At 46.2% G+C, this 27,831-nt stretch overlaps 1 protein-coding gene across 2 annotated transcripts; it reads left to right on the top strand.

Annotated features, from left to right (window-relative positions):
- On the top strand, positions 1 to 27,726 carry LOC132474027 (myelin protein zero-like protein 2). 2 transcript variants are annotated; one of them, XM_060074432.1, is made up of 6 exons: positions 1 to 19; positions 842 to 1,010; positions 19,909 to 20,078; positions 21,205 to 21,415; positions 22,327 to 22,504; positions 24,624 to 27,726. In XM_060074432.1, the coding sequence occupies exons 2-6, from the start codon at positions 959 to 961 to the stop codon at positions 24,778 to 24,780; spliced, it is 768 nt and encodes a 255-aa protein (XP_059930415.1). In that variant the 5' UTR covers positions 1 to 19; positions 842 to 958; the 3' UTR covers positions 24,781 to 27,726. The 2 variants fall into 2 exon arrangements, with proteins under 2 accessions (XP_059930415.1, XP_059930414.1); XM_060074431.1 differs by lacking the exon at positions 1 to 19 and having other exon boundaries at positions 666 to 1,010.
- Positions 27,727 to 27,831: the final 105 nt, after the last annotated feature.

Below are 27,831 nucleotides of genomic sequence, written 5' to 3'. Positions count from 1 at the left end.
GATTCTGCCGATGTGCGTGGTGAGTTCTTTGTTGATCGTATCCACCCACATATCTCCTAGTTAATTATTGCAAATAGTTCACGATATCACGTGTAGGCAAATTGCATTCATACGTGGACGCACGCACACACACATTCAATAGAGCGAATACGCACTCGTTTCCACCAGTGTCTCACCGACCGAACACCCTGCAGGCTGCAGACCATCATCACTATCACTAGCGGTAGATGTTGCAGAGATTTTATTCGACAACGACCACCTGACCTAATATAAAACCCACCTCCTACCCACCCTGCTTCTAACACAACTTTTGATGACGCATTGATATATGATGATGCTAAATCAACCCAGACAACCTAGGCAATGCATTCCGAGCCACTTTAACACTCAACGCAACTCAATCTTCATGCATATACAAATAAAAAGTATTGCGTAACAACCCTGAAGCTACAAGTTGAATGCCATCGGAGGACTTCCGACGGCAAAACTGGTCTGACCGCCGTCCGCCTCTGTGCACGGACAGACTGCATGTCTGTGTGCGTGTGGATGTGAGCGCTCCTCCCTCGGACGGGAGGGAGGAGGGCGGTGGAGAAGGAGGAGGGCGGTGGAGAAGGAGGAGGAGGACAGCAGCGCCGGCGAGCTGGGGCTTGCGTCTCCTTCAGGAAAAACTTCAACTTAACTTCTACCGCTCTCTCTCTCTCTCTCTCTCTCTCTCTCTCTCTCTCTCTCTCTCTCTCTCTCTCTCTCTCTCTCTCTCTCTCTCTCTCTCTCTCTCTCTCTCTCTCTCTCTCTCTCTCTCTCTCTCTCTCTCTCGGTGTCTCTGTGCTTCCCCGCTTTGCAGGACTTTTGGTTTTGGGGGAATCCGTTTGGGTGTTTTTGGTGGGGACACAGACACCCATAGGTTCTTGACGCAGACTTTTTTTTGTATCCCTGGACGCCCGTCGACAGACGCTCTCCAATGTGCGCCAAACTCCTCGTTTTGGTTGTCGTCTACGGACTCGCAGCCTCAGGTGAGACCCCCTCGGGTTGGTGGTGGGAATATGTTTATATGTTTGAATTTGAAACAAAACGATAGATGTACGTGTCACTCTCTGAATGCTACGTCCAGTACATAAATGTGATCTAATGTAGACCTATTGACGACTTGATTTGCTTCAGAATACATATTTGTGTATATTTGAATGTATATTTTTATTTTTTTTCATGAATTACCATTTGGGAAAAATTAGGGCGATGTTTGAGAGGCAGGTATCGCAAGTAAAAATATTTTTTAGGAATGTATTTTCTATATAGATATTCATAGATCTAAGTAGGACTAAACTGTACATCATGGAGTTCCCTTTAAGTCACCAAGGACTTACAGGGAACCAACAGCATGTCCATTATCAAATGGTCAAAATGAACATGTGGACGGCCCTGCCGGGACCCTGTCCCCACGTCCTCAAGTTTTCCAGTGCGTCATGGGGAGGGGTGGCCTTGGCCCTGTGGTCCCGGGCTGGCTCTAAATCCTTACCACCACCACACCTATAAAGCGGTCGTTCCTCTGGCCCTGCGCCTACACAGCTTAATAACCGTGTTGGACGCCACCAGGCCGGGGCTGACTTGTTTTCTCCCTCTGTACACTTCACCCTGCTCTGGTTTCCTGTCGTTTGAACGTGTGCCTGTATCCCTGGTCTGGGGAGCACCTCAAAGCTCCACCTGCTTCCCCTGATCGTCCCACCGCTGTTTAGGAAATGTCCGTCGGATCTTGGCAATCATTTACCAGGTCAATACAGGAAAGACCCCCGGGGGGGGGGGCACTCATCTCATTCCCCAAACAGCACTGCTAATGGTTTGCAGAACTTCAATCGGCGAATCAGCGCCGCTCTCCATCGGCTATTCATAATGCCCGGCTCCACGTAGCCTAACCTTGAATTAATCTGCACCACTAAGTGGATTATATTGATTGAACATGTCCATCATTGGCATGGTCCTCTTCTCCCAGCGATAAGCGATCTCGTTGTTTAACCTGATGCATGCCTCAGGCTGGTGGTCTATAGAAGACCGCTCCGCTGTGAATCAGATAGCGAGGGGGTCAACACCACGATTGTGGCTTTACATTGGTTAATATTCAGCAGTTGGGAAAAGTCCCTATTGAGTTTGAGTTTGAGGTTGCCAATCAGTGAAGGACACTTAAACGATTCCATGAAATGATTGTCATTGTGGTTTATCAATATATTTGTTGTGTATATCAGAGCGTTTGTCTATCCTGTGTCACCCTGGATGTGCTGTTCCATTTACAGTGGGGGCCGTGTTCCCCATGTAAACCACGTGGGTACACCTACTGAAACAAAGGGACTTAACGGATGGCAGAGTCGGGGAAGTGCACACAAACGCTCGTTAGCCTAAGTTTTGAGGAAAGCTGTTTTCCTTTCGAAGGGAAGCAAAGAATGCCCGCACACGCGCCTATAAATGTTTGTTTATTTGTGCTGGGGTTTTCTCCAGGAGTCTGCCATCGACGGCTGAGACGAGGAGGAGGAGGGCCGGTGGGCCTGCAGCGTAACATGTGTTAGCTTGTCCTGCCTTTCAGGTTTACCTTCTCTACATTTTATCTCTAACAGAGAGAGGGGGGGGGGGAGGGAGGGAGTGAGAGAGCGGCCCTGTTTTTTCTTGTACAACATTACTATTTCACACACACACACACACACACACACACACACACACACACACACACACACACACACACACACACACACACACACACACACACACACACACACACACACACACTATAGAACCAACCAGTAGTTGGATTCCTGCTGAGCCTACAGATGCGCCCGCTGACCGGTTCTACCAGGACGGATCACTTGGTGTGTCTTTGCCGACACCTCTTTAATCTCCCTCACATTGTAGGTCAACACCGTCAGCCAGCTGTCCTGCTGACACTCCCCAGGGAGGGTTGACTGCTCCCTGTGTCGGCAGCATGGGGCGGGGCCCGGGAGGGAGGGGGAGATATAGCTGCCAGTGATCCATCGTGTAGAGCGGGAAACCAATCGAATCTGAGCAGAAAGCTGTTCTCTGGGATCGGGTTGACCTCGCCGTTGAGCTATGAACTGATTTAGTTTGTACCGTGCCGACTATAAACGGATGCGCAAATTCCACATGTCCTTTTATAATAGTCTCTTCACTGCAGGATTCAAAATAGGTACCCACCAGGGCAAGTGGTACCAAGGGGGCAGACATTTCAGTCCTTGATGTGCTGCAGCACTGGGTTCCATATGGCGACGAATTTCTGAGAGTTGCCGGTGTGACAGTTTGTCACACACCGGCAAAAAGTGTCAAACTGAGGGGCTGAATCTGATTTCCACAATTTCAGAATATGTCTCTTAGCAATTGCCATGCCATAAACCAGGATTGTGCGAGCATTATGGTCCAGCTCTTCCAAGGTTGTGGAATGTCCGAAGAGTGTGGTTTCAGGATAAGTAGTAAAAGAAACATTTAAAACAGTAGAATACCATTGAAATACCAGACACCAAAAGTTGTAAAGATTTGGACAGTCCCAAAAGTGGTGAGCAAGTGTACCCTCAGCGATCTTACATCATTTACATAAAGGCGAGAGATTTGGGAAAATTTTATGCAATTTAACCTTAGAATAGTGCAATCTAAGTGTGACCTTAAATTTAATTAGCTAAAGCCTCGAGTTTATAGAACAGGATTTTATGATTTTTAGCGTTCCCTCCCAGACATTGTCAGAAATTCCAATGTGTAAGTCTTTTTCCCAGTTCTGCTTTATTTTTAAAGTAGATTTGTCCTGCTGTTTTAAAAATATTCCAACAAAATATGAAATCAGGTTTTTAGCTTCCGGTGAGCCCAGCAAAATTTTGGACAATGAATCATCTGCGGGCAAGGACTCAAAGGATGGTATATTTTGTAGGGATGCACCGAATTTACACAATCTGAAATAGATACAGAAATCTCGGCTGGGAGACCATCTTTACTACGTTCACACGGCCAATAAGTGAGATCGGTAACATTCTCTGTTTCTCTATGTTCTCCTTTAGTTTGTTCAACCTTTCCATTAAATTTATCTTAAAAAGAGTCTTTGGATTTTCAGATAATTTAATGCCCAGGTACTTTATACTGATCAAATTTGTTTTAAACTGCGTATTTGCTAGGAACATTGGGTCCAGATCTGCTGTCAACGACAAGAGTTCACTTTTTTGCCAGTTTATGGTGTGACCCGAGACTTCGCTGAAATAATTAATTAGCTGGAGTAGGTGAGGGACGGAACTCTCAGGGTCGGATACAAAGATGGCGATGTCATCTGCGTGTAGAGAAATCGTATGGTCCATCCCACCTAGTTGTATTGGCTTTATAAGTGTGTGCCCTCTTATGCTAATAGCTAAGGGATCGATGGCCAACGGCAAGAGGAGTGGCGAAGGGTGTGGACATGTAGGGCGAAGGATGTGGACGTGTCCTGGTTCGTTTGAATGGAGGCGGTAGGATGGGCATATATTAAACGCACCCAGGAAATAAAAGAGGCCCCAAGACCGAACTCCTCCAGCACCTTGAGCAGGTACCTCCATTCAACCTGGTCGAAAGCCTTTTCCGCGTCCAGGCACAAAACGGCTTGTTTGGAAGAGCTGTCAAATTTGTTTTACATAATATTTAGGACTCTTCTAACATTAAGAAATGAGAACCTATTGGGGATGAACCCGGTCTGATCTGTGTGAATAATGGATCCTATAAACTCGTTTAGTCTATTTGCAGGAATTTTTGCGAAAATGTTGAAATCCACGTTAAGCATAGAAATTGGTCGATATGAGGACGGGTTCGTTTCCTCCCTGTCTTGTTTCAAAAAAAGATAAATGTTTGCGTTATACAGTGTTGGTGGGAGCCTTTTCGCTTCGGTTGAGTGGGTGAACATTCTATACAGGATCGGGGTTACTTGGTCCGCAAACCTCTTATAAAATTAGACTACGAAGCCATCTGGCCCAGGGCTCTTGCCGTTATGCAGCAATTTAATAGCATCCGTGGTTTCTACAGGGGACAGTTCAGAGTTTAAGGCCTCGCGGGAGGCGCTGTCTAGTTTTGATATGTCTTGCTTTTTTAACCATGCATCAATATCACCATTAGCTTTGAATTCATACAACTCCTGGTAATACTCCTTAAAGCGTTTATTTATCTGTTTTGGGTCAGTTAAAGCATCACCTCTGCTAGATTTTATTGTATGGATCTGCTGGCTTGTTGCCCTCTGAGATGGCAGGCTAGCAAAGAATGTGGTTTGTCCCCTAATTCAAAATATTGTTGTTTAAGTCTGAGAAGCTGATCACTGACTCAACTCGTTAAAATAGTGTTATACTCGTGTTTAAGACTAAGAATATTTTGCAGAGTTTGGGGGTGATTTGTGTTTCTGTATAATTGGGGGTTATTTGTGTTTCTGTATAATTATAATAAAGTTATAAATAATCTCCAGCAAAGAGAGCCCCAAGTCAATATCCTTTAAACGGCTTTCTCTAGATTTCTTTAAAGACCCTTCATATGAAATTATATAACTTCTTATGACCCCTCTAAAAGTTTCCCACAAGGTGGATTCAGGGACATCCGAGGTATCATTGGTCTCTTAATATTCAGTGATTTTTCCCGACATGTATTTACAAAAGCTTCCGTCGTTGAGCAGTGAAGTGCGTAGCCGCCAATTAGCTCGCAGCTTGGATCTCTTAAAGTCAAGAATAATAGCTGCTGGGGCATGATCCGAGATCAGGATGTTGTGATATTTGGTGTCTATTACATTGGGTATGATTTTTGAGTCAATAAATGCATGACCTGTCCAGATGCCAATCAAGGATTACATTGTGGTCCCCCACAGCAATCACATTCGTGCCCGAAAGGTCTATATTAGGCTACTTCAGACCAACCCTTTTTAGATTTGCGCCGGGCGCAGGAGTCATTTTTCGCGCCGGTAAACTAGCAACATCGCCATAGAACCGCCCACAAAGCTACTTTCGCTTGGCTTACAATAAGGCCCCATGTCTCCAAGTCGTGGTTTGTTGTGAAAGTTGGTCCGAAGACCCACTAGCCAAAGCTAGCCCGCTAGCCGATATTAGCCAGCGAGCAGACTCACTGGTGACACCGGTGCCCTGGGTAACACGGAGCCGAGCGGGATAGATGAATCCCTGCATCTCTTGGCTTCTTCCTCGCGTCCTCAAAGAGCTGGCGTCGCTTCATTATCTCCGCCGGGAGGTCTGGAAAGCGGGTATCTTTGTTGTGACAGCCGCATTATCCGTTCTTTCAGCCGGTAGCTGTGGATCTTGGCTATCATGACTCTGGGGCGTGCAGGGTCGTTAGCCGGTTGTGATCCCAGTCTATGTGCTCGGTCAACCACTTTCGGCTTCGGGAAGTTTTCTGCCCCCAATAAATCTTTATTTATTTATCTTTAATAAAGCTGCCGAAAAATTCCGTGGGGCGACCACCTTCAACTTTTTCTGGTAGCCCGACCACTTTTATGTTTTTGCGTCTAGAGCGTGCCTCGAGATCAATTATTTTGTCCTTGAGAAACTTGTTAGCATTCTCTAGCCGTAGCCCCTGTTGCTCTAGGAGAGTTAGCCGGGTATCGTGGTCACTGCTTTTCACCGTCAGTTTTCAGCTTTTTACGGGTCATTTTGTTTCGGTGCCGGTAGAAAAGTACGAAGCAGCACTTAAAGTGGGAATTGTACAATAAATAGTCTTTTTTCCTGTAAAACTCGATTTATCGGAGAGGAGCTCAAGCAAAACATGTCTATTCCATCACATGCGCTCTAGCGCCCCCCCTGTGTGTGTGTGTTTGTGTGCACCATGCAAAGCCAATATGCTAGAAAATGGGTGCTTCGAGAATTTTCCACGTTGGTCTTGTTTATAAGCCGCCTCCCCAGTTTCTTGTGGCTACAGATGTCATCTTGAGCTGCAAGTATTTCTATGCGGACCCTAATGTGCACGTTTGTTTCTTCCTCTGGCCCCGCTACATGTTTCTGAAACTGTTTGGATAAAAACAGAATAAGATAAACATCCCAACATGGCCACCGGGCGGTCCGCCCATATCGGGCGTCTCGAGGGGGAAAATGCATCAACAGTTCCAGAGAAAGTTTGAAAAAAAATGAATTAGGAAAATGTTGAGCAGCTCGTCCCCTTAAGGGCGGGGGGGGGGGAGACGGGGGGACAGGCTGAGAGAGGCAGTCAGGAACCGTTGACATAGGGGATGTGCACCACCCTCTTCAATAAAAACATGCTAGAAGCATAGGACTTTTATTTTGAACAAAAGGTTATGATAGACAATGGTCTAGTTCACACACACACACACACACACGCACACGCACACAGAGACACAGTCACAGACACACACACACACACACACACACACACACACACACACACACACAAACACGATAATATATCTTTTAAAGCAATACTGAGAGCTTTACTGCTTTATAATGCAATGTCTTGATGTCTGTATTTTGTGTTTTCCCTTAAATAAATAAAGACACCATGTCACCTTACATGGATGCAGAAGAGGCACAAATCGGTGCGTACAAATTCATCAGAATGCAGGAAAGGCAGTGTCTGACTCTTAACATTTCCTATGGGACGACCCCGCCTTTAATGTGTCCCCAACACACATAAGTATTTACCCTGTTGTTACATGTTTGATCATTCACATTGCGTCGCATGGCTTCTTATCCTAAGTTGAACAGAACACTCAATCAGAACACCGTCTGGGAAGGTGATCCCTTTATGCCATCTTATATGAAGTGACAAAGTACTTTAGTCATCATGCTCGCTCCTCATTCCAGTAAGGTGACGGTACTGCGCACAGCTAGGCATTCTAATGAGAGAGAGAGAGAGAGAGAGAGAGAGAGAGAGAGAGAGAGAGAGAGAGAGAGAGAGAGAGAGAGAGAGAGAGAGAGAGAGAGAGAGAGAGAGAGAGAGAGAGAGAGAGAGAGAGAGAGAGAGAGAGAGAGAGAGAGAGAGAGAGAGAATTGTAATGGTTAATTACTTTTAAAAGTTAGACTTCAGCGATGTTGTAGCAACATTTAGTTTATATTATGGCATGACCACTGAATATCCCGTTGCCTCCTCATAGCATCACTGAGATGAAAACCACGTTGTATTTATTGGCCTACTAACTATATATTACACAAACGGCACTGATTAATTTTTTTGCAATAAAACTGCTATAAAGATATTGCAGTTATTCTATTTCCCCAGTCAATATAAATGTGATGTATTGGGTTCCCCTGTGTGCTTTTATTGTTTGTTCTGACTTGATTTACTGCCGTATTCTCCCGTTCATGAGTTATTGCAGAAAACACACACAGACACACACACACACACACACACACACACACACACACACACACACACAGACACACACACACACACACACACACACACACACACACACAGACACACACACACACACACACACACACACACACACACACACACACACACACACACACACACACACTCATGTAGCCTCGCTGGCGATGGTGATGGTCGGGGGGTCGGCCCCCATACACCCAGTAGTCCTGTGAAGCAGTGGTGGTGTGATGGGCCGCTGGGCGCTGGGGAGTCAGCTGGGAGGTGGGAGTTGGTGGAGGAGTGTGATGGATCTAAATCTGACCCCCTCTCTCCCTCTCACGCTACTGTGACTGTAGCCCCCCCCCCTCCCCTCCGTCAGATGAATTAAAATTAGGTCTGCATGGAAAAGAGAGGACCTGTGTGTGAGTGTGTGTGTGTGTGTGCGTGTGTGTGAGGTAGAGTCCTCTTAATGGCATAGTTGTTCGCCATGGGAAGGCAAGTGAGAGCCCTAGACGGTGGAACAACAAACTGTGTACCCACCTGAGGGGAGGTGAGGGGGGGGCTCCATCTGTCTCAGGCGCCATCCAGTTTCCGTCCACTCCCCCCCTCTGTGCTCCCGTCCCATCGACCCACCCCGCTCTCACTGCATTGAGGGTGCTCATCCTGCCCCCCCCCCACCCCCACTGTTACCTGTGAACCCAGCCCCCCGTGTCCCCCCCTCCGCCCCCACACCTTCCACACGAACAAGGGAGGCTTTGTCTGGAGGAGAAAGGCTCTGCTGGACAATGGAGAGAAGAGGGCTCTGTGGGGCCCCCCGTGGAGGACGGGGTAATGGCCGGCCATGAGTGCTTCATCCTGGATGCTCTGCGGCCCAGGTCTCAGGTTTCCTCGCCGGGTCTCCCCCCCCACACACACAGACAATTAGTCTCACCCCTGGTGTAACGAGGAGAGGAAGGGCCCCCGCAGAAACACTGTTTCCTGAGGCCAAGGTTTTTGTGATTTGTGGTGACCTGAAGTGAAACCTCCCTTTCTCAAGAGAGGCTGAATTAGGAAGGCTTGACCAGCTACCATATTCTGGACGGAAATGGTCTCTTCTTGGTACTGTTTTTGTTTGGTGTGTTTACCAGAGTCGAGGTTGTTGACATTGTTGTTTGGTGTGTTTACTATAGTTGTGTTTGGTAACGTTGTTGTTTTTCTGTGTTTCCTATAGTTGTGTTTGGTTACGTTGATGTTTCGTGTGTTTACCTGAGGGGTATTCCACGAAGCCGGTTTTATCACATTACCGGGTAAGTTTTGCATACCCTAGGTTTGCATACCCTAGGTTTTCTGTTCCAAAATGAACACGGTATGTTAGTTACTATAGAAACATATGCTCTGAATCAAACCTGCTGTCGGAGCAGGTTTTGCGCAGGTAATGTTTGGAACATAACCCGATTTTGGGTACTTAACCAGCGTTCAACGCAGATTTCATGTGTTCACAATGGCATGCCCTTTTGATGAGAGGCAATATCGAACCGTGAAAATACACCGGGAGCCACCGGGAGCGATTAATAAGACCACGGCTCGACATCTTGGCATATCCGGATGACTTTTTGCTGGAGATATATAGATTCTCGCGCAAATCTTTAATATATTTAAATAGCCTTCTCCAGCCTTACAATGCCAACCCTACCAATCGAGGACCTCTATAATGTTGGAAATGCTGAGCGCATCTCAGTCCTTTCAGATGACCCATCCACGTCCAGACCAAGATTTTCATCGGCCTCCTATCGTACAAAGAGCAATATTGGCTGAGTATGCCGAGAGGCGCTTACAACAGAAAGTATAAAATAGTCCTAACGGGTTTACATCCAGTGGAGAATGTTCGATCGTAGCCGGCGGCTCCATTACAAGAAGTAATCCATCTTGATCTGTGAAGTTGATGGATTGTCACTTTTAGGATTTCTACCCAGTTACCAAAAAAAACATTTGGAACATTTGCGCTGTGTTACTTCGAAGACAAACAAAATCAAAAATACAAGAAAAATAGAAAAACCTACATTCAACCAGTGGGGTACACATTGCCCCTGACTCTCTGAGGAGGTACCTCCAGGTACCCCCTACATGCCAGGGCGCCCTGAATTTTTGTCTATTGCCAGCTCCTCCACCGGGGTCAAGACAATTTGAGGGCCAGATCCAGTCTGCCGAATGTCTGCCTTTTTACGATTGGCTTAAAAAAAAAGGGCATATTTAAATGCAGGAGTGACAAATATGGTTTGACAATTTAAATGCTGGGCTGACAAAATATACCAATACGATGCTGGGAAAAGCTTACCAGTTTGTATGATGTTTTTATACTTCGATACAATTTTTTTGAAGAAAAGGTTTGTGTGGTAGGAAGGTTAAGATTAAGAATGCTTTACTTGGATTATAATAGATTCATGGCTCAAATATTAAGATCATGCTTTTGACATTTAACTTACACATTTACGCAGCCAGTGATCTGCTGCCAGGCTTTGGTTCTCCGGGTTGCAGAAGCTTTAGCGTTCCCTTTTCTTGTGATAATGACCTTCTCCTCGTCATAGCTCTCCAGGAGAACCTGAAGTTCCATTTCATTGAAATAAGCGGCCTGTTTCGCCATTTTGATCAGGGTTTCCATGATCCATGCATCACGTCTTTATAGGTTTGGCGTGGAACCGCACAACCCTGTGTTAACCAACCCCGTGTTGATTGAACTAATGCATAACCCGTGCAGTGGAACCGACAGCTCTGGTTTAGTTGGCACAGGGTCAATCAATCTAGAGTTCAGCGTTAACTCTGTGTTTGTTAAACCTCCGTTCGTGGAATACCCCTCAGAGTTGTGTTTTTTAAAGTTGTTTGGTGTGTTTACCAGAGTTGTGTTTGGTAACGTGGTTGTTTGGTGTGTTTAATAGAGTTGTGTTTGGTAATGATGTTGTTTGGTGTGTTTACTAGAGCTGTGTTTGGTAACGTTGTGGTTTGGTATGTTAACCAGAGTCATCTTAGCCTCCCGTGTCAATGTCTTCATCAAAGAGCAGAAATATTGCAAAATTACGGCAACCAGGTATGTTGCCGTTATTAAAAAAGGTACAGGGAATGTATTCAAATGATGAATATACCAAAGGAAAATAACGTGGAGCAATTTCAGAGAATGCAAATATTATCCAATATGAATGGACTTTGTAATTATTAAGCTGCAGACCAACTAATAAGTGGAGTGTTTGGCTAGCTAAATCCAGCCCGTACTGCAGCGCGGAGCCTGGGCCATAGACCGCTGACAGACAGCCCAGTGAGGGGTAGGGTTCGGTGAGTTCACCTTATTGTTATGTATTGTACATTTTCAAGGACACTGTGGACTCATGCCAACACTAGCAAATCAGAAAGAGATGACTGCTCTTTGGTGTGTGTGTGTGTGTGTGTGTGTGTGTGTGTGTGTGTGTGTGTGTGTGTGTGTGTGTGTGTGTGTGTGTGTGTGTGTGTGTGTGTGTGTGTGTGTGTGTGTGTGTGTGGGTGTGGGTGCGTGTGTGTGTGTGTGTGCTTGCGCGCACACTTGTGTGTCTAAGTGGGTGTGTGCACATGCGTGCGTGTTTGTGAGTTGAGTGAAAAACTATTTTAACAACAGCCACTGACAAGTCTTAAGTATTATTATGTAGAGAAGAAGGAGTGACAGTTTTGAATAGCAAACAGGTGGGTGATGTCAGGCTTCAACAAGCCTTGTTGAAAAGAAAAAAATAACTTGTGTTGTGATGTATGACGTAATAGTCCTTTTATTTGGCCGTTTGTGACATTGGCATGTGGAAAAACGTGATTTGAAACCTAAGACTAGTTCAATACCCAGGCTGCTTCTCGATACGACAGCTGAGCCATGTTGTTTCAGTGGAGGTGAAGTCTAACCACGGACGCCAGGGTACATGGATGAATAGGGTCAGGGTTGGCACCACCGCAAAGGACCCAGAATGAAAAGCAACCTCTTAATCCAATCCCGTTTGGAGACAAAAGAATGTGCGCACACAATCACACAAACACCCACTCAACCAAACACAATGGGCAGTAACTAGTCATTAATATGGCATAAGTTATGGATATAATAACTCAAAACCACCTGCGTCAAGGCGATTGTTCTGGAGAATTCCCAAGAGGGTTGTAGTCGGCAATGGGTAAACCAGATTGGGACGCTGCTTTTGATTGGCTGTTCAGACATGTTATGGTCTTTTACTTGTGAAAATTGAACATTTTAGTTGACACAAGATTTTCACACACACACACACACACACACACACACACACACACACACACACACACACACACACACACACACACACACACACACACACACACACACACACGTGTTTATGTCGTTATCTAATATGTATTTGGTTGGGCAAGTACGCATCATTCAACATGTTAGTTCACACTTAAATATTAATGTTTCAGAGTTAGCCAAGAGGCTGAATTACATCTGTTACCAGGGATGCTGCCGTTAGATATTTAACTGCTAGAAGTTGATGTCATCGGGTCCCTTTTTACATCCCAAAGGGAAATGTTGTGCGTACAGGAAGTGATGCATCAAACACATCCGGATATTAAGGGCCATAAGACATGTCCCCGAACAATGGACTGTACATGGCAGGAAGACGGGTCCATTCCATGATCCTTCCCTCTGCGCCAGTTAGGCGGAACAACCGGAGCCATGGCAATCTGGTAACATCGAAGCGCATTCATGCTCACACCAGAACCTGTGGTGTCGCACAGAGCTGATGGGGTCTTATGGTCTCATCTCGAGCCCCCATCCCGTCCTGGTCTAGGCCCCGTGGGAAGCATAGTTTGGCCCTGATGAGCTGTGATAGCTTTGTGTCTGGAGCTATAGGGTGTGGTCTCCTCCTTGCCAGACAGGATGTAAACAGGGATAGCACCGGTCTGGTTAACTGCATGATTGGCAATGGACAGACGTGCTCGAGAGAAAATGTGGCCGACTTATCTTCAGCGAGGATCTGGTAAGAGGCTGGGTCGTGCTGCTGGAGATTAATGGTGTGTTCCAGATGCCTTGTAAACCACCCACACGAGTGGCTCTTGTGACGTCATATCCTGGCTTGTTGCACTTATAGACCTGCAAGAAGAATAAGTCCCGCCTCCGAGGCTCCGGTTCCATCGGTCAAATGTCAATGGGAAATAACATGTTTTTTTTTAAATATCATGCATAACAAACTCTCTAGGTGGCGAAGAAGTAAAAGCTGCTCACGTTTTGTACGGTGCCGTAAGTAGTAAACGTTTATAAATGCTACATTAACGGCACGACAATCCAAAACCCAAGTGGAATCTAGATGGAAAGAGTGTTTAGTTCAAAACGTGAGCAGCTTTTACTTCTTCGCCACCTACAGAGTTTGTAATGTACGATCATTCAAAAACCCCATGTTGTTTCCCATAGACATTTAACCGATGGAACCAAGAGCCTCGGAGTCGAGACTTCTTCAGAGGTCTATAGTGTTCCTGTTTGTCCTTGTGAGTCATTTGCTAGTCATTGTTATTGGCCTCTTTAGCAAACCAGCTCGAAAGCAAACAACACAACTCTACATTGTATTGCACGGTGACCATAGTTTGGTGACCGGATAAAGCAGCAATGTAATCAAGTGTGTAAGAGCATTTAAAATCAATATTAATCAATATTAATATTCTACCACGTTGATTAAAATTAATCAACGTGGTAGAAATACATAAAAAATACACTCATTACGGGCTGAGTCATCTTTGTTTACAGAGTCGTAAGGTTAACCTCCCTGAACTCGATGGACTCTCAAAACCCGAGTGGGAATGACCAAAAGGGGGCGTGCCTCTGTGAAATGCCTCAAGAAAGCTAGGAGATTTCCCACTTTGCAACATGCGGGTGGTGTACGAGGCATCTGGAACACACCATAAGTCCCTCGCTTTGTTGGCCTGTTTCTCCATCTTCCTCTGTGACGTCGTCGCTCACTTCTCGTTTCTCACTAAACTCGTCTTTCCAGTCTCACTGACGCTTCCCGAAAATCACTCACACTCACTCATTTGGTCATTCGCTCGCTCGCTCACTGACTCGCTCACACCTTTGCTAATTTACTCAATCCCTCACAATCACTTGCTCTCCCACTTATCAATCCTCTTTGCTAATCTATTTACTACCTTCTCTCGCTCCTCTCTCTGTCCCCTCTCTCTCCCTCTCTCTCCCTCTCTGTCTCTCTCTGTCTCTCTCTCCCTCTCTCCCTCTGTCTCTCACTCTGTCTCTCTCTGTCTCTCTCCCTGTTTCCCTGTCTCTCTGTCTTTCTCTCGTATCTCACTCTCTCTGTCTGGGTGTCTCTTTCTCTCATATCTTCCTTGACACCAAGGTCAGCCGTTTTCCATTTATCCAGGTTTTCCTTCACCATGAACCAAAAAGAGGCCCAACTAATCTCTCACTCATCTAATAAACATGTGCATGTGAAAGCATGCTTTGCACTTCCCATGCCCATTCCAACTATCAGCTGCTATCTGCTAATAGCTGTGGTAATGACAACGATGCTCACAACACACTCACACACTCACATATATCTACATTTAAGACTTTTTTTCTTATAATCATTAAGCGAGGGCTATATGCTTGAGGAGGGGCACCCATTACAGTAATCACACACACTGCGTTGGAAGGACTGTTCGCTCTATTAATACATCTAGTCTGCCTCCAGAAAGCTCTAATTAACCTAAATTCCTAATAGCCTGTGGAACGGAAGGAGCCGTTGTTTCGAACTCTAATCAACGCGTCTAACATCGTGCAAGGCCATTGTTTCCACAGCACTGTTGATTCTTTAGGGTTGTTGTTCGTACCGCATTAGCATCGCCTAATCGAATCACAGGTTAATACAGCCGTGAGCGAGTTTGAGATGAGGAGCCATTGATATGAACGCTGCAGTGGGTTGTTTATTATAAAAATTCGTTAATCACAGAATCACACGACCACAGTGTTAATGCAGTATTTCATTGAGTGGGAGTAGCTCTCTATAAAACGGTCCACATTCCATCCCTTTCTTTAACAGAGAATTGATGTTCCCCAAGTTTATAGTATATTAGTTCTCCTGAAGCGACAGAGCTAATAACATCACTCATCCATCTCTGCTGTCCTGTGGACACTATAGGAGACACTCAGGCCACTGCCTCCCCCATGTTTTTCTCTGTGTGTCCACTACCTTTAGATGCTTAGAGCCTGTTTCTCTGTGATTGATGCCTTACCAGCCAGCTAGTGTACTATTCCCCCATGCAAGAACACATGGACAAACACATGCCCACGCACATACATTGGACACTCACACATATATGTGCAAATGTCTATGCATGTGTTAATGCACATGAGCCAGTCCCTCCAGAAAAACGCGATTATGCGATTGCATAATTCAAAGCATAATCAGCCAAAGTCCGCATATTCATGTGGGGGCCGCATTCTTTCAAATATGCCGCACTTTCACCACATAAATTGCCGATTTCCGTGCAAAATATGCGGGGCTTGCATGATTTCATAATCCCTGCATTTTCGTTGCAACAAAGTCACATATATATATATATATATATATATATATATATATATATATATATATATATACAGTATACATAGCAGAAAGTTGACATTTTTTGCGTTTACTTCACACAAGGGCAGCCATTTTCCCCTGTTGCCATGGGAGCGTTATGAAGTGACGTTATTAGTTCCCGCAATTTTTGCAAGTTCCCGCAATTTCGCACACACATGCACACACACCATGTCGTGCAGTGCAGCTCATTAGCATGGTCTCTGATTCAGCCAGCCCTGATGCTATCTTCCTAATGAATACACTAACGGCTTGGCTCCGCCTATGATGGCCTGTGTGTATAACTCTCAAAAGACAGAGACACAGAGCGAGAAACAAGAGGACAGTGAACAAGACGTACAGAGTGGGTGAAGCATGACAGATTTGAAGTTAGTTTGCCATATTCGCCCATGTTGTGCGGTATCTCTCTTGCTGTAACATCTACAGCCCGCCCTCCTCTCTCCCGCTCTTACACAAACACACACACGCCCGTTCCTCCCATGTTTCATCAGACTCGTTTAAAACACATTAGCTTGGCAGAGCTCTGTCGAGGCTCGGCGATGGAACGTCCACCCACACAAACACTTGCACCCTGCCGCACATCTACCCTCCCATCTCGGCCCACAGGAAGCACTCTGTGGGCTGATACCCGCTGCCCAAAGAACCCAACCCCTGCTGATGTTTCCCCAGCTAATACTCGCCTCAGCGCTCCTTAGACTTTACACTATGCCCCATGGATAGCGTTTGCTGTCACTACGTTTGCCTGCTTCTGATCCCATGGAGAGCATTGGACAAGCCCTGGTCCTTGGTTCGGCTAAGGCTCAGCTCGGAGGGGGGGTTCACTGAATAAATGAATGGTTTATGGATGAACCAAAATTTAACCAAGATCCCCATGGAAGTATTTGGTGATTCATTGAATGTGACTGTGTCTGAGGATCAGGGCGGTTCTAGCGTCCTGACGTCATGCGTCTGTAGTGCATACTTTTACTCAGACATGGGAGGGGACCCTCGCGCAGTAGCGGAGACATACGTCTGTGAGAGGGTGTGGTGAATAAAGCTATAGTGGCCCGGCCAAGGGTTGAGCCCATAAAATACATTTTATCGGCTGATCTGCAGCCATTTTGAACCCATTCTTAAGTAATTAAGGGGGGTCAGGGTTAATACGTAGACTCCCTCTCTCTCTCTTTATGCATCAATATTAACTCTATTCTCTGAGATTGCTCTTATGATGAGACACTGGTGGTCAACATTAATTTATGTTTCGTGGTGTGTAGAATTTAAAAAAAGATTTGATGATGCATGTTGGCAGTGAGAAGCCAAGGCGACCCTATAAATAGCCTGATGACGACAAGGAATCGGTAGGCGCTGTGACAGTCTAAACGCAGCCAAACCCATGTGCACACACACACACACACACACACACACACACACACACACACACACAACCACACACGCACACACGCACGCACGCACGCACGCACGCACGCACGCACGCACGCACGCACGCACGCACGCACGCACGCACGCACACACGCACACACACACACACACACACACACACACACACACACACACACACCAGAGCAGCCTGCTCTTATGTTGTCAGGCAGCGCTCCTGTAAGGAGGGTAGAGGCTTTCGGTCTGCTGGGCTTTTGAGAAAGCTGGTTTTCAACCTGATGACCTGATTATGAAGTACCTGTAACACCGGGGGGAGACTGACCCTCAATAGCTCCTCGCTTTGACCAGTGTCACACCTAAATGTGTGTGTGTGTGTGTGTGTGTGTGTGTGTGTGTGTGTGTGTGTGTGTGTGTGTGTGTGTGTGTGTGTGTTAGTGTGTGTGTGCGTGTGACTGTGCGTGTGTGCGTGCGTGCATGCGTGCGTGCGCGTGTGTGTGTTGGTTTGGAGCCCCTCACATCCACGACTCCCATTTTGAGGTCCATTCATCACATCACCAGGGGGCTAAATTGCTAGCAATATCCTTTCTCGGCTCTCCAGCACCAATCACTCTTCAGCCAATATATTTGGCATCTAGAGAGTCATGTCGTCAGGACTCTATCATTATCCACTCAGGATACAGCGAATGTGTTAACCATTCGTCTCCATCCCACTGTGGTCCAAGCTAACTGGCTATCGTGAAGGTTCCTCGACTGGTAGAAGACAATGCCGCCAATGGTTGTATAATCGCGGTTATGAATCCCATACCAATACTAAAAGTAATCTGGTCTTCAGATCTCGGAGCAACTGACATGGGAACGTTGATACCACTTTGAGTTGCATCAGTCTATCTCTGTAAAGGTCGGAGGGTTGGCAAGTACCCAGTTGCTTGCATGTTGCTACACACACAAACACTCCAAAACACACACAGAAGAAACATCCAATAAATAATGCTACAAAGAGTCTCCTGGCAACAGGGTTGGTCTCTCCCTTCCAACGGATTGGGTTCTCTGTGGGTTTTCTACCGTCTCTTTATCGATCCGGTGCCGTGTTGTCTGTGCTGTATGACGTGAGCTCTGTCTCCCACCGTGTTTGTGTTTGGGTGTGTGTGTGTGTGTGTACGTGTGTGTGCGTGCTCCTATGCTTGTATGTCTGAGTGGGTGTTGGTGTTGTGTGCGTGTTTATGCATTTAGTGAAAAACCCATTTTAGCAACACCCACTGACTTAAATGGGAAATTTTATGAAAACAGGGAAAACTGGGATTTGGAGTGTTGTTGTGGGTAGATGGTGCTCCCACACGCATACAAACTTTGAAATAAGTCTGTACATGATTTTTTGAGTGAGATACGCATTTCTGGAAGCAGCCCGCCTCCAGCTACCAAACGAGCGAGTCAGTTTCGGCGCCCCCTCCTACGTAGGAAGGGGGCACATTTGAATATTACCTCCCACTTCCCCACTCCCCTCCAATCAGAGCATCGCTAACATTTTGTGGACCAGCGGACGAGCAGCTCTGGCGGGTGGAACTCCGCTCTAGCCCTTCAGCTAAGCTCCGGGTGTACAATCCCTTTCTCTTGCGCCGAGCTCACCCTGCCGGAGCGGCCGCCGAAGGGAAGTCGGGAGGAGGAGACATGGAGTAGAAAGGGATTGTACTCCCGGAGCTGAGCTGCCGGACTGCCGCCGAGCTACCCCAGCCGGAGCTGCTCGTCCGCCGGAGCTGCTCGTCCGCCGGAGCTGCCACCTAGCTTCGGCGCCAGTTCAGCTCCCGGAGTACACCGCCCGAGCTGCCGGACTGCGGCCGCAGCTCCGGCGCGGGGAGCTCGGAGGCACTCCGGCAGCTCAGCTCCCGGAGTACAATCCTTTTCTTCTCCATGTCGCGGTTCGTGGACTTCAGAGAGTCAATGCCAAAGTTCTGTACTTGTGGAAGTACCAGAGACGTCAGACACAGTCTTTATTATTCATAATATCATCCGAGGTGCACATAGCTTTTGGCCGTGACATTAGATATATTATATAAATACCCGTATACTGTATAATATTATTATTATGTTATACTATATAATATAGATATTGAGCTCCAGGAGTCAGCAAACGGCAACAACCCTTTCTCCTCCATGCTGTGGTTCAGTCTGACAGCTCATTGGTCAATGGGCAGCAGCTCATTTGCATTAAAGCTACAGACACCAGAAACAGCGCATTCTGAAGGGACTGAAACAGAGGGGAATAGCGGTAGACGATATTTTTCTTCCTAAAAGCTATTTCCAGCAAACAGCTTCAAAAACATGTTTTCTGGAACTCAAATACTATGTTTACTGGTTGGGAACACACCATAATATGTCTCCTTTAAGCATTATTTTTATAGAGAGGAAGGAGTGACAGTTTTGAATAGCAAACAGCCAATAGATGGGTGACGTCGGTTGGTGCCTTGTTGAAAAGAAGAAAATAATGTGTGTTGTGATGTTTGTAGTAATAGTCAATTTTGTGTGTGTGTGTGTGTGTGTGTGTGTGTGTGTGTGTGTGTGTGTGTGTGTGTGTGTGTGTGTGTGTGTGTGTGTGTGTGTGTGTGTGTGTGTGTGTGTGTGTGTGTGTGTGTACGTCCAGGCATGCTGGCAGTGCAGGGCATGAAGGTGTACACGTCCTCCGATGTGGAGGCAGTCAACGGCACCGACGTGCGGCTCAAGTGCACCTTCCAGAGCTCCGCCTCCATCAACCTCAACAGCATCACTGTCTCCTGGAGCTTCAGGCCCCTGGGGCCCGGCCGCGAGGAGTCGGTGAGCCCCCTCCGCCGTGTGTGTGTGTGTGTGTGTGTCTTTGTGCGTGCAGTAGTTTTCCATTTGACAGGTTGGTTTGTGTTTGTTTTCGTGTACGTGTGTGTGTGTGTGTGTGTGTGTGTGTGTGTGTGTGTGTGTGTGTGTGTGTGTGTGTGTGTGGGTGTGTGTGTGTGTGCGTCTTTATGTGTGTGTGTATGTTTGTGTGTGCAGTAGTTTTCCATTTGACAGGTTGGTTTGTGTTTGTTTGTGTGTTTGTGTGCAGTAGTTCTGCGAGCGTGCGTGTATGTTTGTGCTCGCAAATAAGTGTTTGGCTGTGCTTGCGCATTGTGTGTCTGCACGTGCGCACTTGCGTGCACTCTCATGCCTGCGTGCACATGCATGAGAGTTCAGATCTGCCACCCGCACTGTGTCACAGAGCATCCACCCACTCAGACTAGTGAGAGAAAAGTGGGTGAGTCATAAACCTCCCCTGTGTGCTTCTGGAGGCAGCCTTGCATGTGTGTTTATGTATGTTCCTGTGTGTATATGTGTGTTCCTGTGTGTGTATGTGTGTATATGTATGCTCCTGTGTGTGTGTATATATATATGTGTGTGTGTTTGTGTGTATGTATATTCCTGTGTCTATATGTATGTTCCTGTGTGTATGTGTGTATATATGTTTGTATGTGTGTGTATAGATGTTTGTGTGGGTGTGTGTGTGTGTGTGTGTGCGTGTGTGTGTGTGTGTGTGTGTGTGTGCGTGTGTGTGTGTGTGTGTGTGTGTGTGTGTGTTTATGTGTGCTTGTTTGTGGATAAATGTGTGTGTGTAATTGTGTGCCGGTGGGTATGTCTCTGTCACATGTGCCTTTGTGCGGATGTGTGTTCCTGTGTGTGTGTGTGTGTGTGTGTGTGTGTGTGTGTGTGTGTGTGTGTGTGTGTGTGTGTGTGTGTGTGTGTGTGTGTGTGTGTGTGTTTCTTCTGCGGGAGAAGGAAGCGTAATCGAAGGAGACCAGAAAAAGCCTCCTTCGCTTGTCTACAGAACAACATCAATATTTCTTCTGATCAGCAAACATCCAACCCACACCTGTGGACCCCCACGGCCCCCCCTTCCCACCCATCCCCCTTCTCCCCCTCGTGCACCCCCCAGGTCTTCTACTACCACATGAAGGCGTACCCGCCGCTGGAGGGCCGCTTCAGGAAGCGGGCCGTGTGGGCCGGGGACATCATGAGCCGCGACGCCTCCATCATCGTGCGGGAGGTGAAGTTCACCTACAACGGCACCTTCAGCTGCCAGATCAAGAACCCGCCCGACGTCCACGGCAACGCCGGGGAGATCCGCTTCCGCGTCGTCCACACAGGTCTGAGTGAGGGCGTGTCCGGGGGCCCCTGGGTCCCCCGTTCTGTTCAGGCGGTCGACCTTATTAGCGCGGGGACGTCGCTGGCGGCATCCCGCTCCAGCCAAGACGTAGAGGCCTTTACATTTAGGGGATTTTGCTGCCGCTTTTATCCAAAGCGACTCACAGCCATTCATTCACACATCCACACACCGACGGGGGAGTCAACCACGCAGGGTGACAGCCAGCTCTTCAGGCTGGCTGTCAGGGAGAGGCGTCTTGCTCAGGGACACCTCGACACTCCAGAGGAGCCGGGGATCGGCTTATCTCCCGTTGTGTGTTACATGTGGGCAAGGGCAACTCCGGATCATCTACGGACCTGATTGTCAACCTGAGTTCAACCTGAGTTCATGTGTGAAAACCCTGTTTTAAATATCAGGAGATTTATATACATATATTTAGATATAAATATAGATATAGTTAATATAGTTTAATATAGTTAAATAGCTAGATTTAGATATATAGATATAGATATTTGTGCAAAGCTCATAAAACAGCGTTGTTTATTTAGTATGGATACCTAAAAGTATATTAAGTATCCCTGAGAGAAATGAGAAACGATGCATAAATCACACGCAATAAAATTAAAAATAGAAAATATATTTTTTGTATTAAATAATGAGTTACTAGTGTCGGCACTATTATGAAACCAAGCAGTTGCAGCATCAATTCAATAAGCTGTGTCTTTGTGGTTATGCCTCACTTCCCGGTGAGCAAGCCCAGAGCCACAGGTGATATGAGCAGGGCCAGGTGCTGTATCTGATGGATCAGGGGCCTTGACCAATGAGAGGGTTTCATCGTCTCCAGCCGCGCTCCGCGTGGTCCAGTGCATCACGCTCACTCATCCTCCTCCTTCTCCGTCCTCCCACCCACAGCCTCCTTCTCTGAGCTGTTGCTCCTGGCGCTGGCCATCGGGGGCGCCATCGGCCTGGTGGTCATCTTCCTGGTGGTCTTCGTGTCCTGCAGGAGGTGCTCCAAGAACAGGGCGCGGCAAAGGCACGCCGAGGTGGACCAGGAGTCCCCCCGCAAAGAGAGGAAAGATCCCACGGCCTGGTAAGGGGGGCAGCGGGGGAGAGCGGACGAGGGACAGAGAGACGGAGGGAGGGAGAGAGCCATAGCCTCTAAGATGACGGAGGAGAGGGATTGGAATGCGTATCTCTCTCTCCCTCTCTCTTTATTTCTAATCTTTTTGGGTGGATTGGGAATGTGGTGCTCCCCCTCTTGGTTCCTCTGAGATGTTCTTTTCTGTTGGATGCTTTCATTCCACCGCCTGTTTCTCCTCTTATTGTGATCTTTACAACTGATCCGACCCCCCACCCACCTCCCCCAGCCTATCTGGTCACACCAGGTGCCTTGGTGTGTGTAGAACACTGTAGATACATAGTCAGAATACTGGAATCAGAACAGACTTTTACCACACTACTATGTGCCTTATATTTTTTCCCGAAAGGAAAGTTAAATTGTGTTGAATTGGCTTTTGAGTCTTGTTTGCTCCGGTTTAACTATACCGGCCCCTAAACCCATTTCTAGGTTCGTTTTAGACGTCTTGTGGATATGGATCAACAGTTGTTTACAACAGTAGTTGTAAACAACATTGTTGTTGTTTACAACCCAACCTAATCCATATCCAAATACAAACACACCAGTTCAAGCTACTTTATTAACACAATGAGGGTAGGCAATAAGGTTGTATACTTTAAAACACTGAAATTGGTTAACCGTTATCGTTGGAAAATCTAAAGCTAATATTGAAGTTCCTTTTGCATAACCTGCTCCTTTTTTTATATTTGAATCGATAACGTCCATAGATAAGCAGTGAGCATACAAAGCACTTTCCCTGTTGTCCGAGGATGTAAAGACCAAGTATAACTGTTGGACCTCCTGTTGTTTGTATTTGTATTTGTTTCTCTGCATTTCATTGTAGTCTGTGTATGTTTGTGTATGTATCATTATTTTATTTTTTTTCAATTTTCAATGATACAATTATCAAATAATGTGTGTATCAGTCCTACCATTTCAATAAGTTACGATAAGACAGAGCATACTGGTCTCAAACACATTTCAGTTGATCAATGCTAAATCCATAGCCTTTTTCAGACTGTTTCAAAAATAAATCTGCATTGTCTTTAGTACGTCAGACTGCATGACACCATCTATAAAAGACGACTCAGTGATGTGTGTGTTAAGACAAGGTATTGCTCTGTCAAGGACATTGTGTTTGTTTGTTTCTGGGTACGTGGGACTCTTCTGTTCTCTACTGGGTTTTCAGATCTCTCTGCTGGTGGTCTCCAATGTACAGCATAACATACCACATGTCCAATGCACAGCATAACATACAACATGCACAGCATAACATAAAACATGTCCAATGTACAGCATAACATACAACATGTTCAATGTAAACCATAACATACAACATGGTTAATGTGCAGCATATCATGCAACATGTCCAATGTGCAACATAACATACAACATGTTCAATGCAAATCATACCTAATAACATGTCCAATGTATAGTGTTATATCCAACATGTTCACAGTCAACTGGCTCCGGCTTCATTGCCTAGCATCTCTATAGGATTATTTCTCCTGCCAACGCCAAAAAATAGAGCCACACCTGAGATTGATCACAAATTTTGAACCTACAAGGTTTTGTGGAAGTTTAAAACTTTTTCTTAGGCAGAATTTTGTTTGTGCCGTCTGTGAATCTAACCGACTTTCCATGCTTGTGTGTGTGTATGTGTGTGTGTCTGTCTGTGTGTCTATGTGTGTCTTTGTGTGTCCGTATATTCCCTTTGCAACATGTGCTGTGCTGACATGATTGTGCATGTATTATTCATGTGCTTCTCATGGACGCATATTCTTGTCCTTGTGAGTTGTGCACGTTGCCCTTACCCCTTTTCTGTGTGTGTCTGTTCATGTGCATGTTTGTAATCTTCTGTGTGTGCATGTGTCACGGATGTTTGTGTTTGTGTGTGTGTGTGTGTGTGTGTGTGTGTGTGTGTGTGTGTGTATGCCTGTGTGTTCTGTATGTCCTTCCCCTCGTGTGTCGAGTTTGTGTGTGTGTGTGTGTGTGTGTGTGTGCCTGTTTCCATGTGTCTGTGTGTGTTTGTGTATCTGTGCGTGTGTGCGCCACACTCTGTGCCCTGTGTGTGTGAATGTTCGTGTGCAAGCCACCCATCGAGGGCGGTCCACCTGTATGTGTCTCAGTCGTCTTTCGAGATGGACAGTTCGGACGGCATGATCTCCACAGCCAGCTCCAACGAGCCCAGTTCCTCCTCAGAGGACGAGAGGAGCACTGACGAGGAGGTGGGCGGGGACTCTGACTGAGGGAGTGGGCGGAGTCAGACACAAAGACACACAGACTGAAAGACAGGAGGGAGAGGAAGGAATGGGGAAGGCCCAGGTGTGTCCGGTGAGACATAGGACGGGCCTAAGCGCTCTGGGGGCGGCCCGGGCCAGCGGTATGCCCGGGCATAACAAATGGACAAAGAGAGGCAGTCAGGCAGGGAAAGGTGCCCATTTTCAGAATTTCCTCGTTGTAGAACACTCAGCGTGTAATAATTGGACTCCCTATGCAAAACCCTACTCGCATGAGGAGTGGGATGTGTGTAAAAGGTGGTGGTTGGGTCAGGAGGCTGGTAGTCTCTGAAGGGGAAAGGTGGTGTTTTCTATTTGCTCGGTGGAAATGTGACCTGGGGGGTCATCAACCCTGATGAAGGAAGGCGACTTGATGACCAGGTAGACCACAAGGTCCCATAACGATAAGCCCTTCATGTGGTGATCATTTTTTTTTCCGAAAATAAGGCTGTGATAAAATGTGTTGTTTTTGTTGTTATTTATTGTACCACAGAGATTATTAGCCTTCGTATTATCTAGCCCTTAATCTCACATAGCCAGACCTACACGAGGGCCTGGGGAGACACTCAGAACTGTGATTGGATGATGAGCCCTCTGAAACCCAGGAGCGGCCGTTATTTCAGTGGTGAGTCAGACGACGGCCCACTCTGTCCCTGACCTCTCTTATCCAACCCGTGTGCCATCATTTCCCTTTACCGGATTGAATTTGTGCTCGGAATTCTGATGGATTTTACGAACCCCCAGCCAGCGCGACTGAGGCCGTCGTTAAACAGCTCCTGCTAATATGTGCTAGCGTGAATGTCGTAGCATAGTGTTGAAGCACTTCAATACGTTTTGCTTGTGCAAAAACAATAGGTAATTTTATCTTCATTCAGTTGCATGCGAGAAAACGACTGTGGCTAGTTGTAGAATAGAGGAGTCAAACTGTGAGTTAGCTTCATGCACACGGCAGGAGAGTTGTGTGCATGTGCACCAGTGTGTGTGTGTGTGTGTGTATGTGTGTGGAAGGCCAGACGTAAGACACGCAGTGGGATCTGAAAACCTCGGGTAATTGCAAAAGATTGTCCTTTAAATACTTTTTTTAAGCAACCCTAGAACACATAAAAAATACTAAACACATTATGAACTGAAAGCGAGGTGTGCATCATTTTCTACTTTTTGTAAAAGTTGTCTTTGTAAAATGTGTTGCAGATTTTGTATTCTATTTTAGCTTATGCCAGCAATATTTTAAACCTGTTATTGTTTTCAATATAAGTGTGACTGTTTGTTCAATTTAAAAAAAAAATCTATCTATATATATATCGATTAAGATTTAATAAAGATGTTTTCAGAACTAATAAAACTGGTTTTCTCAAATACTGACTTCAGGTTCTGCACTCTCCCTCCGTTCCATCCACACGGATATTTACATTGATCCCACTTGGTCCATAAAACAAGAAGCCCTTAATTTGCATGACATGATTTGATAGGCATCATCTATTATGTAAAAGCCTCAATCGTGTTATGGAGTAGTTATGATTCCAACCATTATACTAGCTGGCCATGCATTTCATCGAATGCTTCCATGGGTGTCCCATCTACCCTCAGCTGTTTTCCTGCAATGGGTTTCTACTGGAAATGGTTGACGCTATTGTTTATTGCTGTTTGTGAGGGGAAATATGCTGATGTATGCTTCTCTGATTTCTATCAATGTGTGCTTATTTGGAAAATGAAAGCATGGGTATGAATATGTTATCACCTGTTATTGGATATGCTTGGGATTTTGTGCGTGCGTGTGTGTGCGTGTGCGTGTGTGTGTGTGTGCGTCCATCAGAGTGTTTTTTGTTGCATGCACATATTTGTGGCATTGATTAAAGTCTATTCCTCTGATACAGCATTGGTTACTGACCGACAGAGAGCCTGTGTGTGTGGATATGTGAGTGCTTGTGTGTGTTTGAGTGTATAAATGAGAGGCCCTGGATTAAAGTAGGGACACCAAACAGCATTAGCAGGGAGATAAAAGAGTTGAAAGTCAAGGAGTCCATTTATCTCAGGTAAACGTTTGCTGTGGTGGAGATGGAGGAAGGGTATCTGAGGTAAGTGGGTAAAGTAACACTCGCGACTGCACCTAAAAAACAACTTGTGGCGCCACGGTTCCTGTTCTTGAGCTCAGTGCGTCGCCCCCGCTGATATCACCTCATCAACCAGGGACGCAGAGCGGGGACCCGGTCCCGCACAGAGGGGAGCTTTTATTTAAGCTCTAATAAAATATTTTCCTAAAGTGAAAGTCTGTGTGTTTTCTCAGTCAGAATGACTCCGCTGCGAAGGTCACGCCCTCTAGTGGGAACTTTGTTTTTGTTTTTAACTTATCTGAAATGGAAAAAATAGAAACAAACCTCGGTGAGTCACTGTTTTGGAGAAAAGGGTAAGGCTACGAAACAAGTCAAACTCAGAGGTTGTGTTTGGGAAACGGAAAGAATAATGATGCAAATTGAAAAAGATATTGTGGTGTATTAGTCAGCCTTTTCTTTTGAAACTCTTGCCAACTTACTATCTGTCTGCATTCCATGTGAAGGTAGGTTGGTTTCTTGGAACAGTCATCACCAACAGTCATCACTGACGCATAATCCTCCATCTGCATGCTGTTACATGAAACATGCAGTCTATAATGCACTGTAACTATGCTGTTGGACTCCAGTTTCCTTTCTCTCTTCACGTCCAGTATAAACCATTCAACCATATCTCCCTGCTATCATCACCTTCCCACAAGGCTCCTGCAAAAGCACAATGGTCCCAGTATCAAAAAAAGAGACCATTGTTGTTGTTTTATCCCCACACACACACACACACACACACACACACACACACACACACACACACACACACACACACACACACACACACACACACACACACACACACACACAGACACACACAGAGTGTAAGCTGATGAAATGTTGGGGGGAATCTGTTGCTGGGGGGGCTGGGAGATAATGGCTCCAGAAGACTGCTCCTCTCGGTCCAGGCCGCCTTAAGCCGGGG

The sequence above is a fragment of the Gadus macrocephalus genome, chromosome 16 (genome assembly GCF_031168955.1).
Source record: "Gadus macrocephalus chromosome 16, ASM3116895v1".
Lineage (NCBI taxonomy): Eukaryota > Metazoa > Chordata > Actinopteri > Gadiformes > Gadidae > Gadus > Gadus macrocephalus.
The sequence above is the reverse complement of the archived record's forward strand: the minus strand, read 5'-3'. Positions and strand labels throughout refer to the sequence as shown.

Excerpts from the sequence above, each read along its gene's own strand:
- LOC132474027 (XM_060074432.1), top strand. The coding sequence starts at position 959 with ATGTGCGCCAAACTCCTCGTTTTGGTTGTCGTCTACGGACTCGCAGCC. Across the intron at positions 20,079-21,204 it reads GGCCCGGCCGCGAGGAGTCG|GTCTTCTACTACCACATGAA; the intron begins GTGAGCCCCCTC and ends TGCACCCCCCAG. Across the intron at positions 22,505-24,623 it reads AGGAAAGATCCCACGGCCTG|CCACCCATCGAGGGCGGTCC; the intron begins GTAAGGGGGGCA and ends TTCGTGTGCAAG.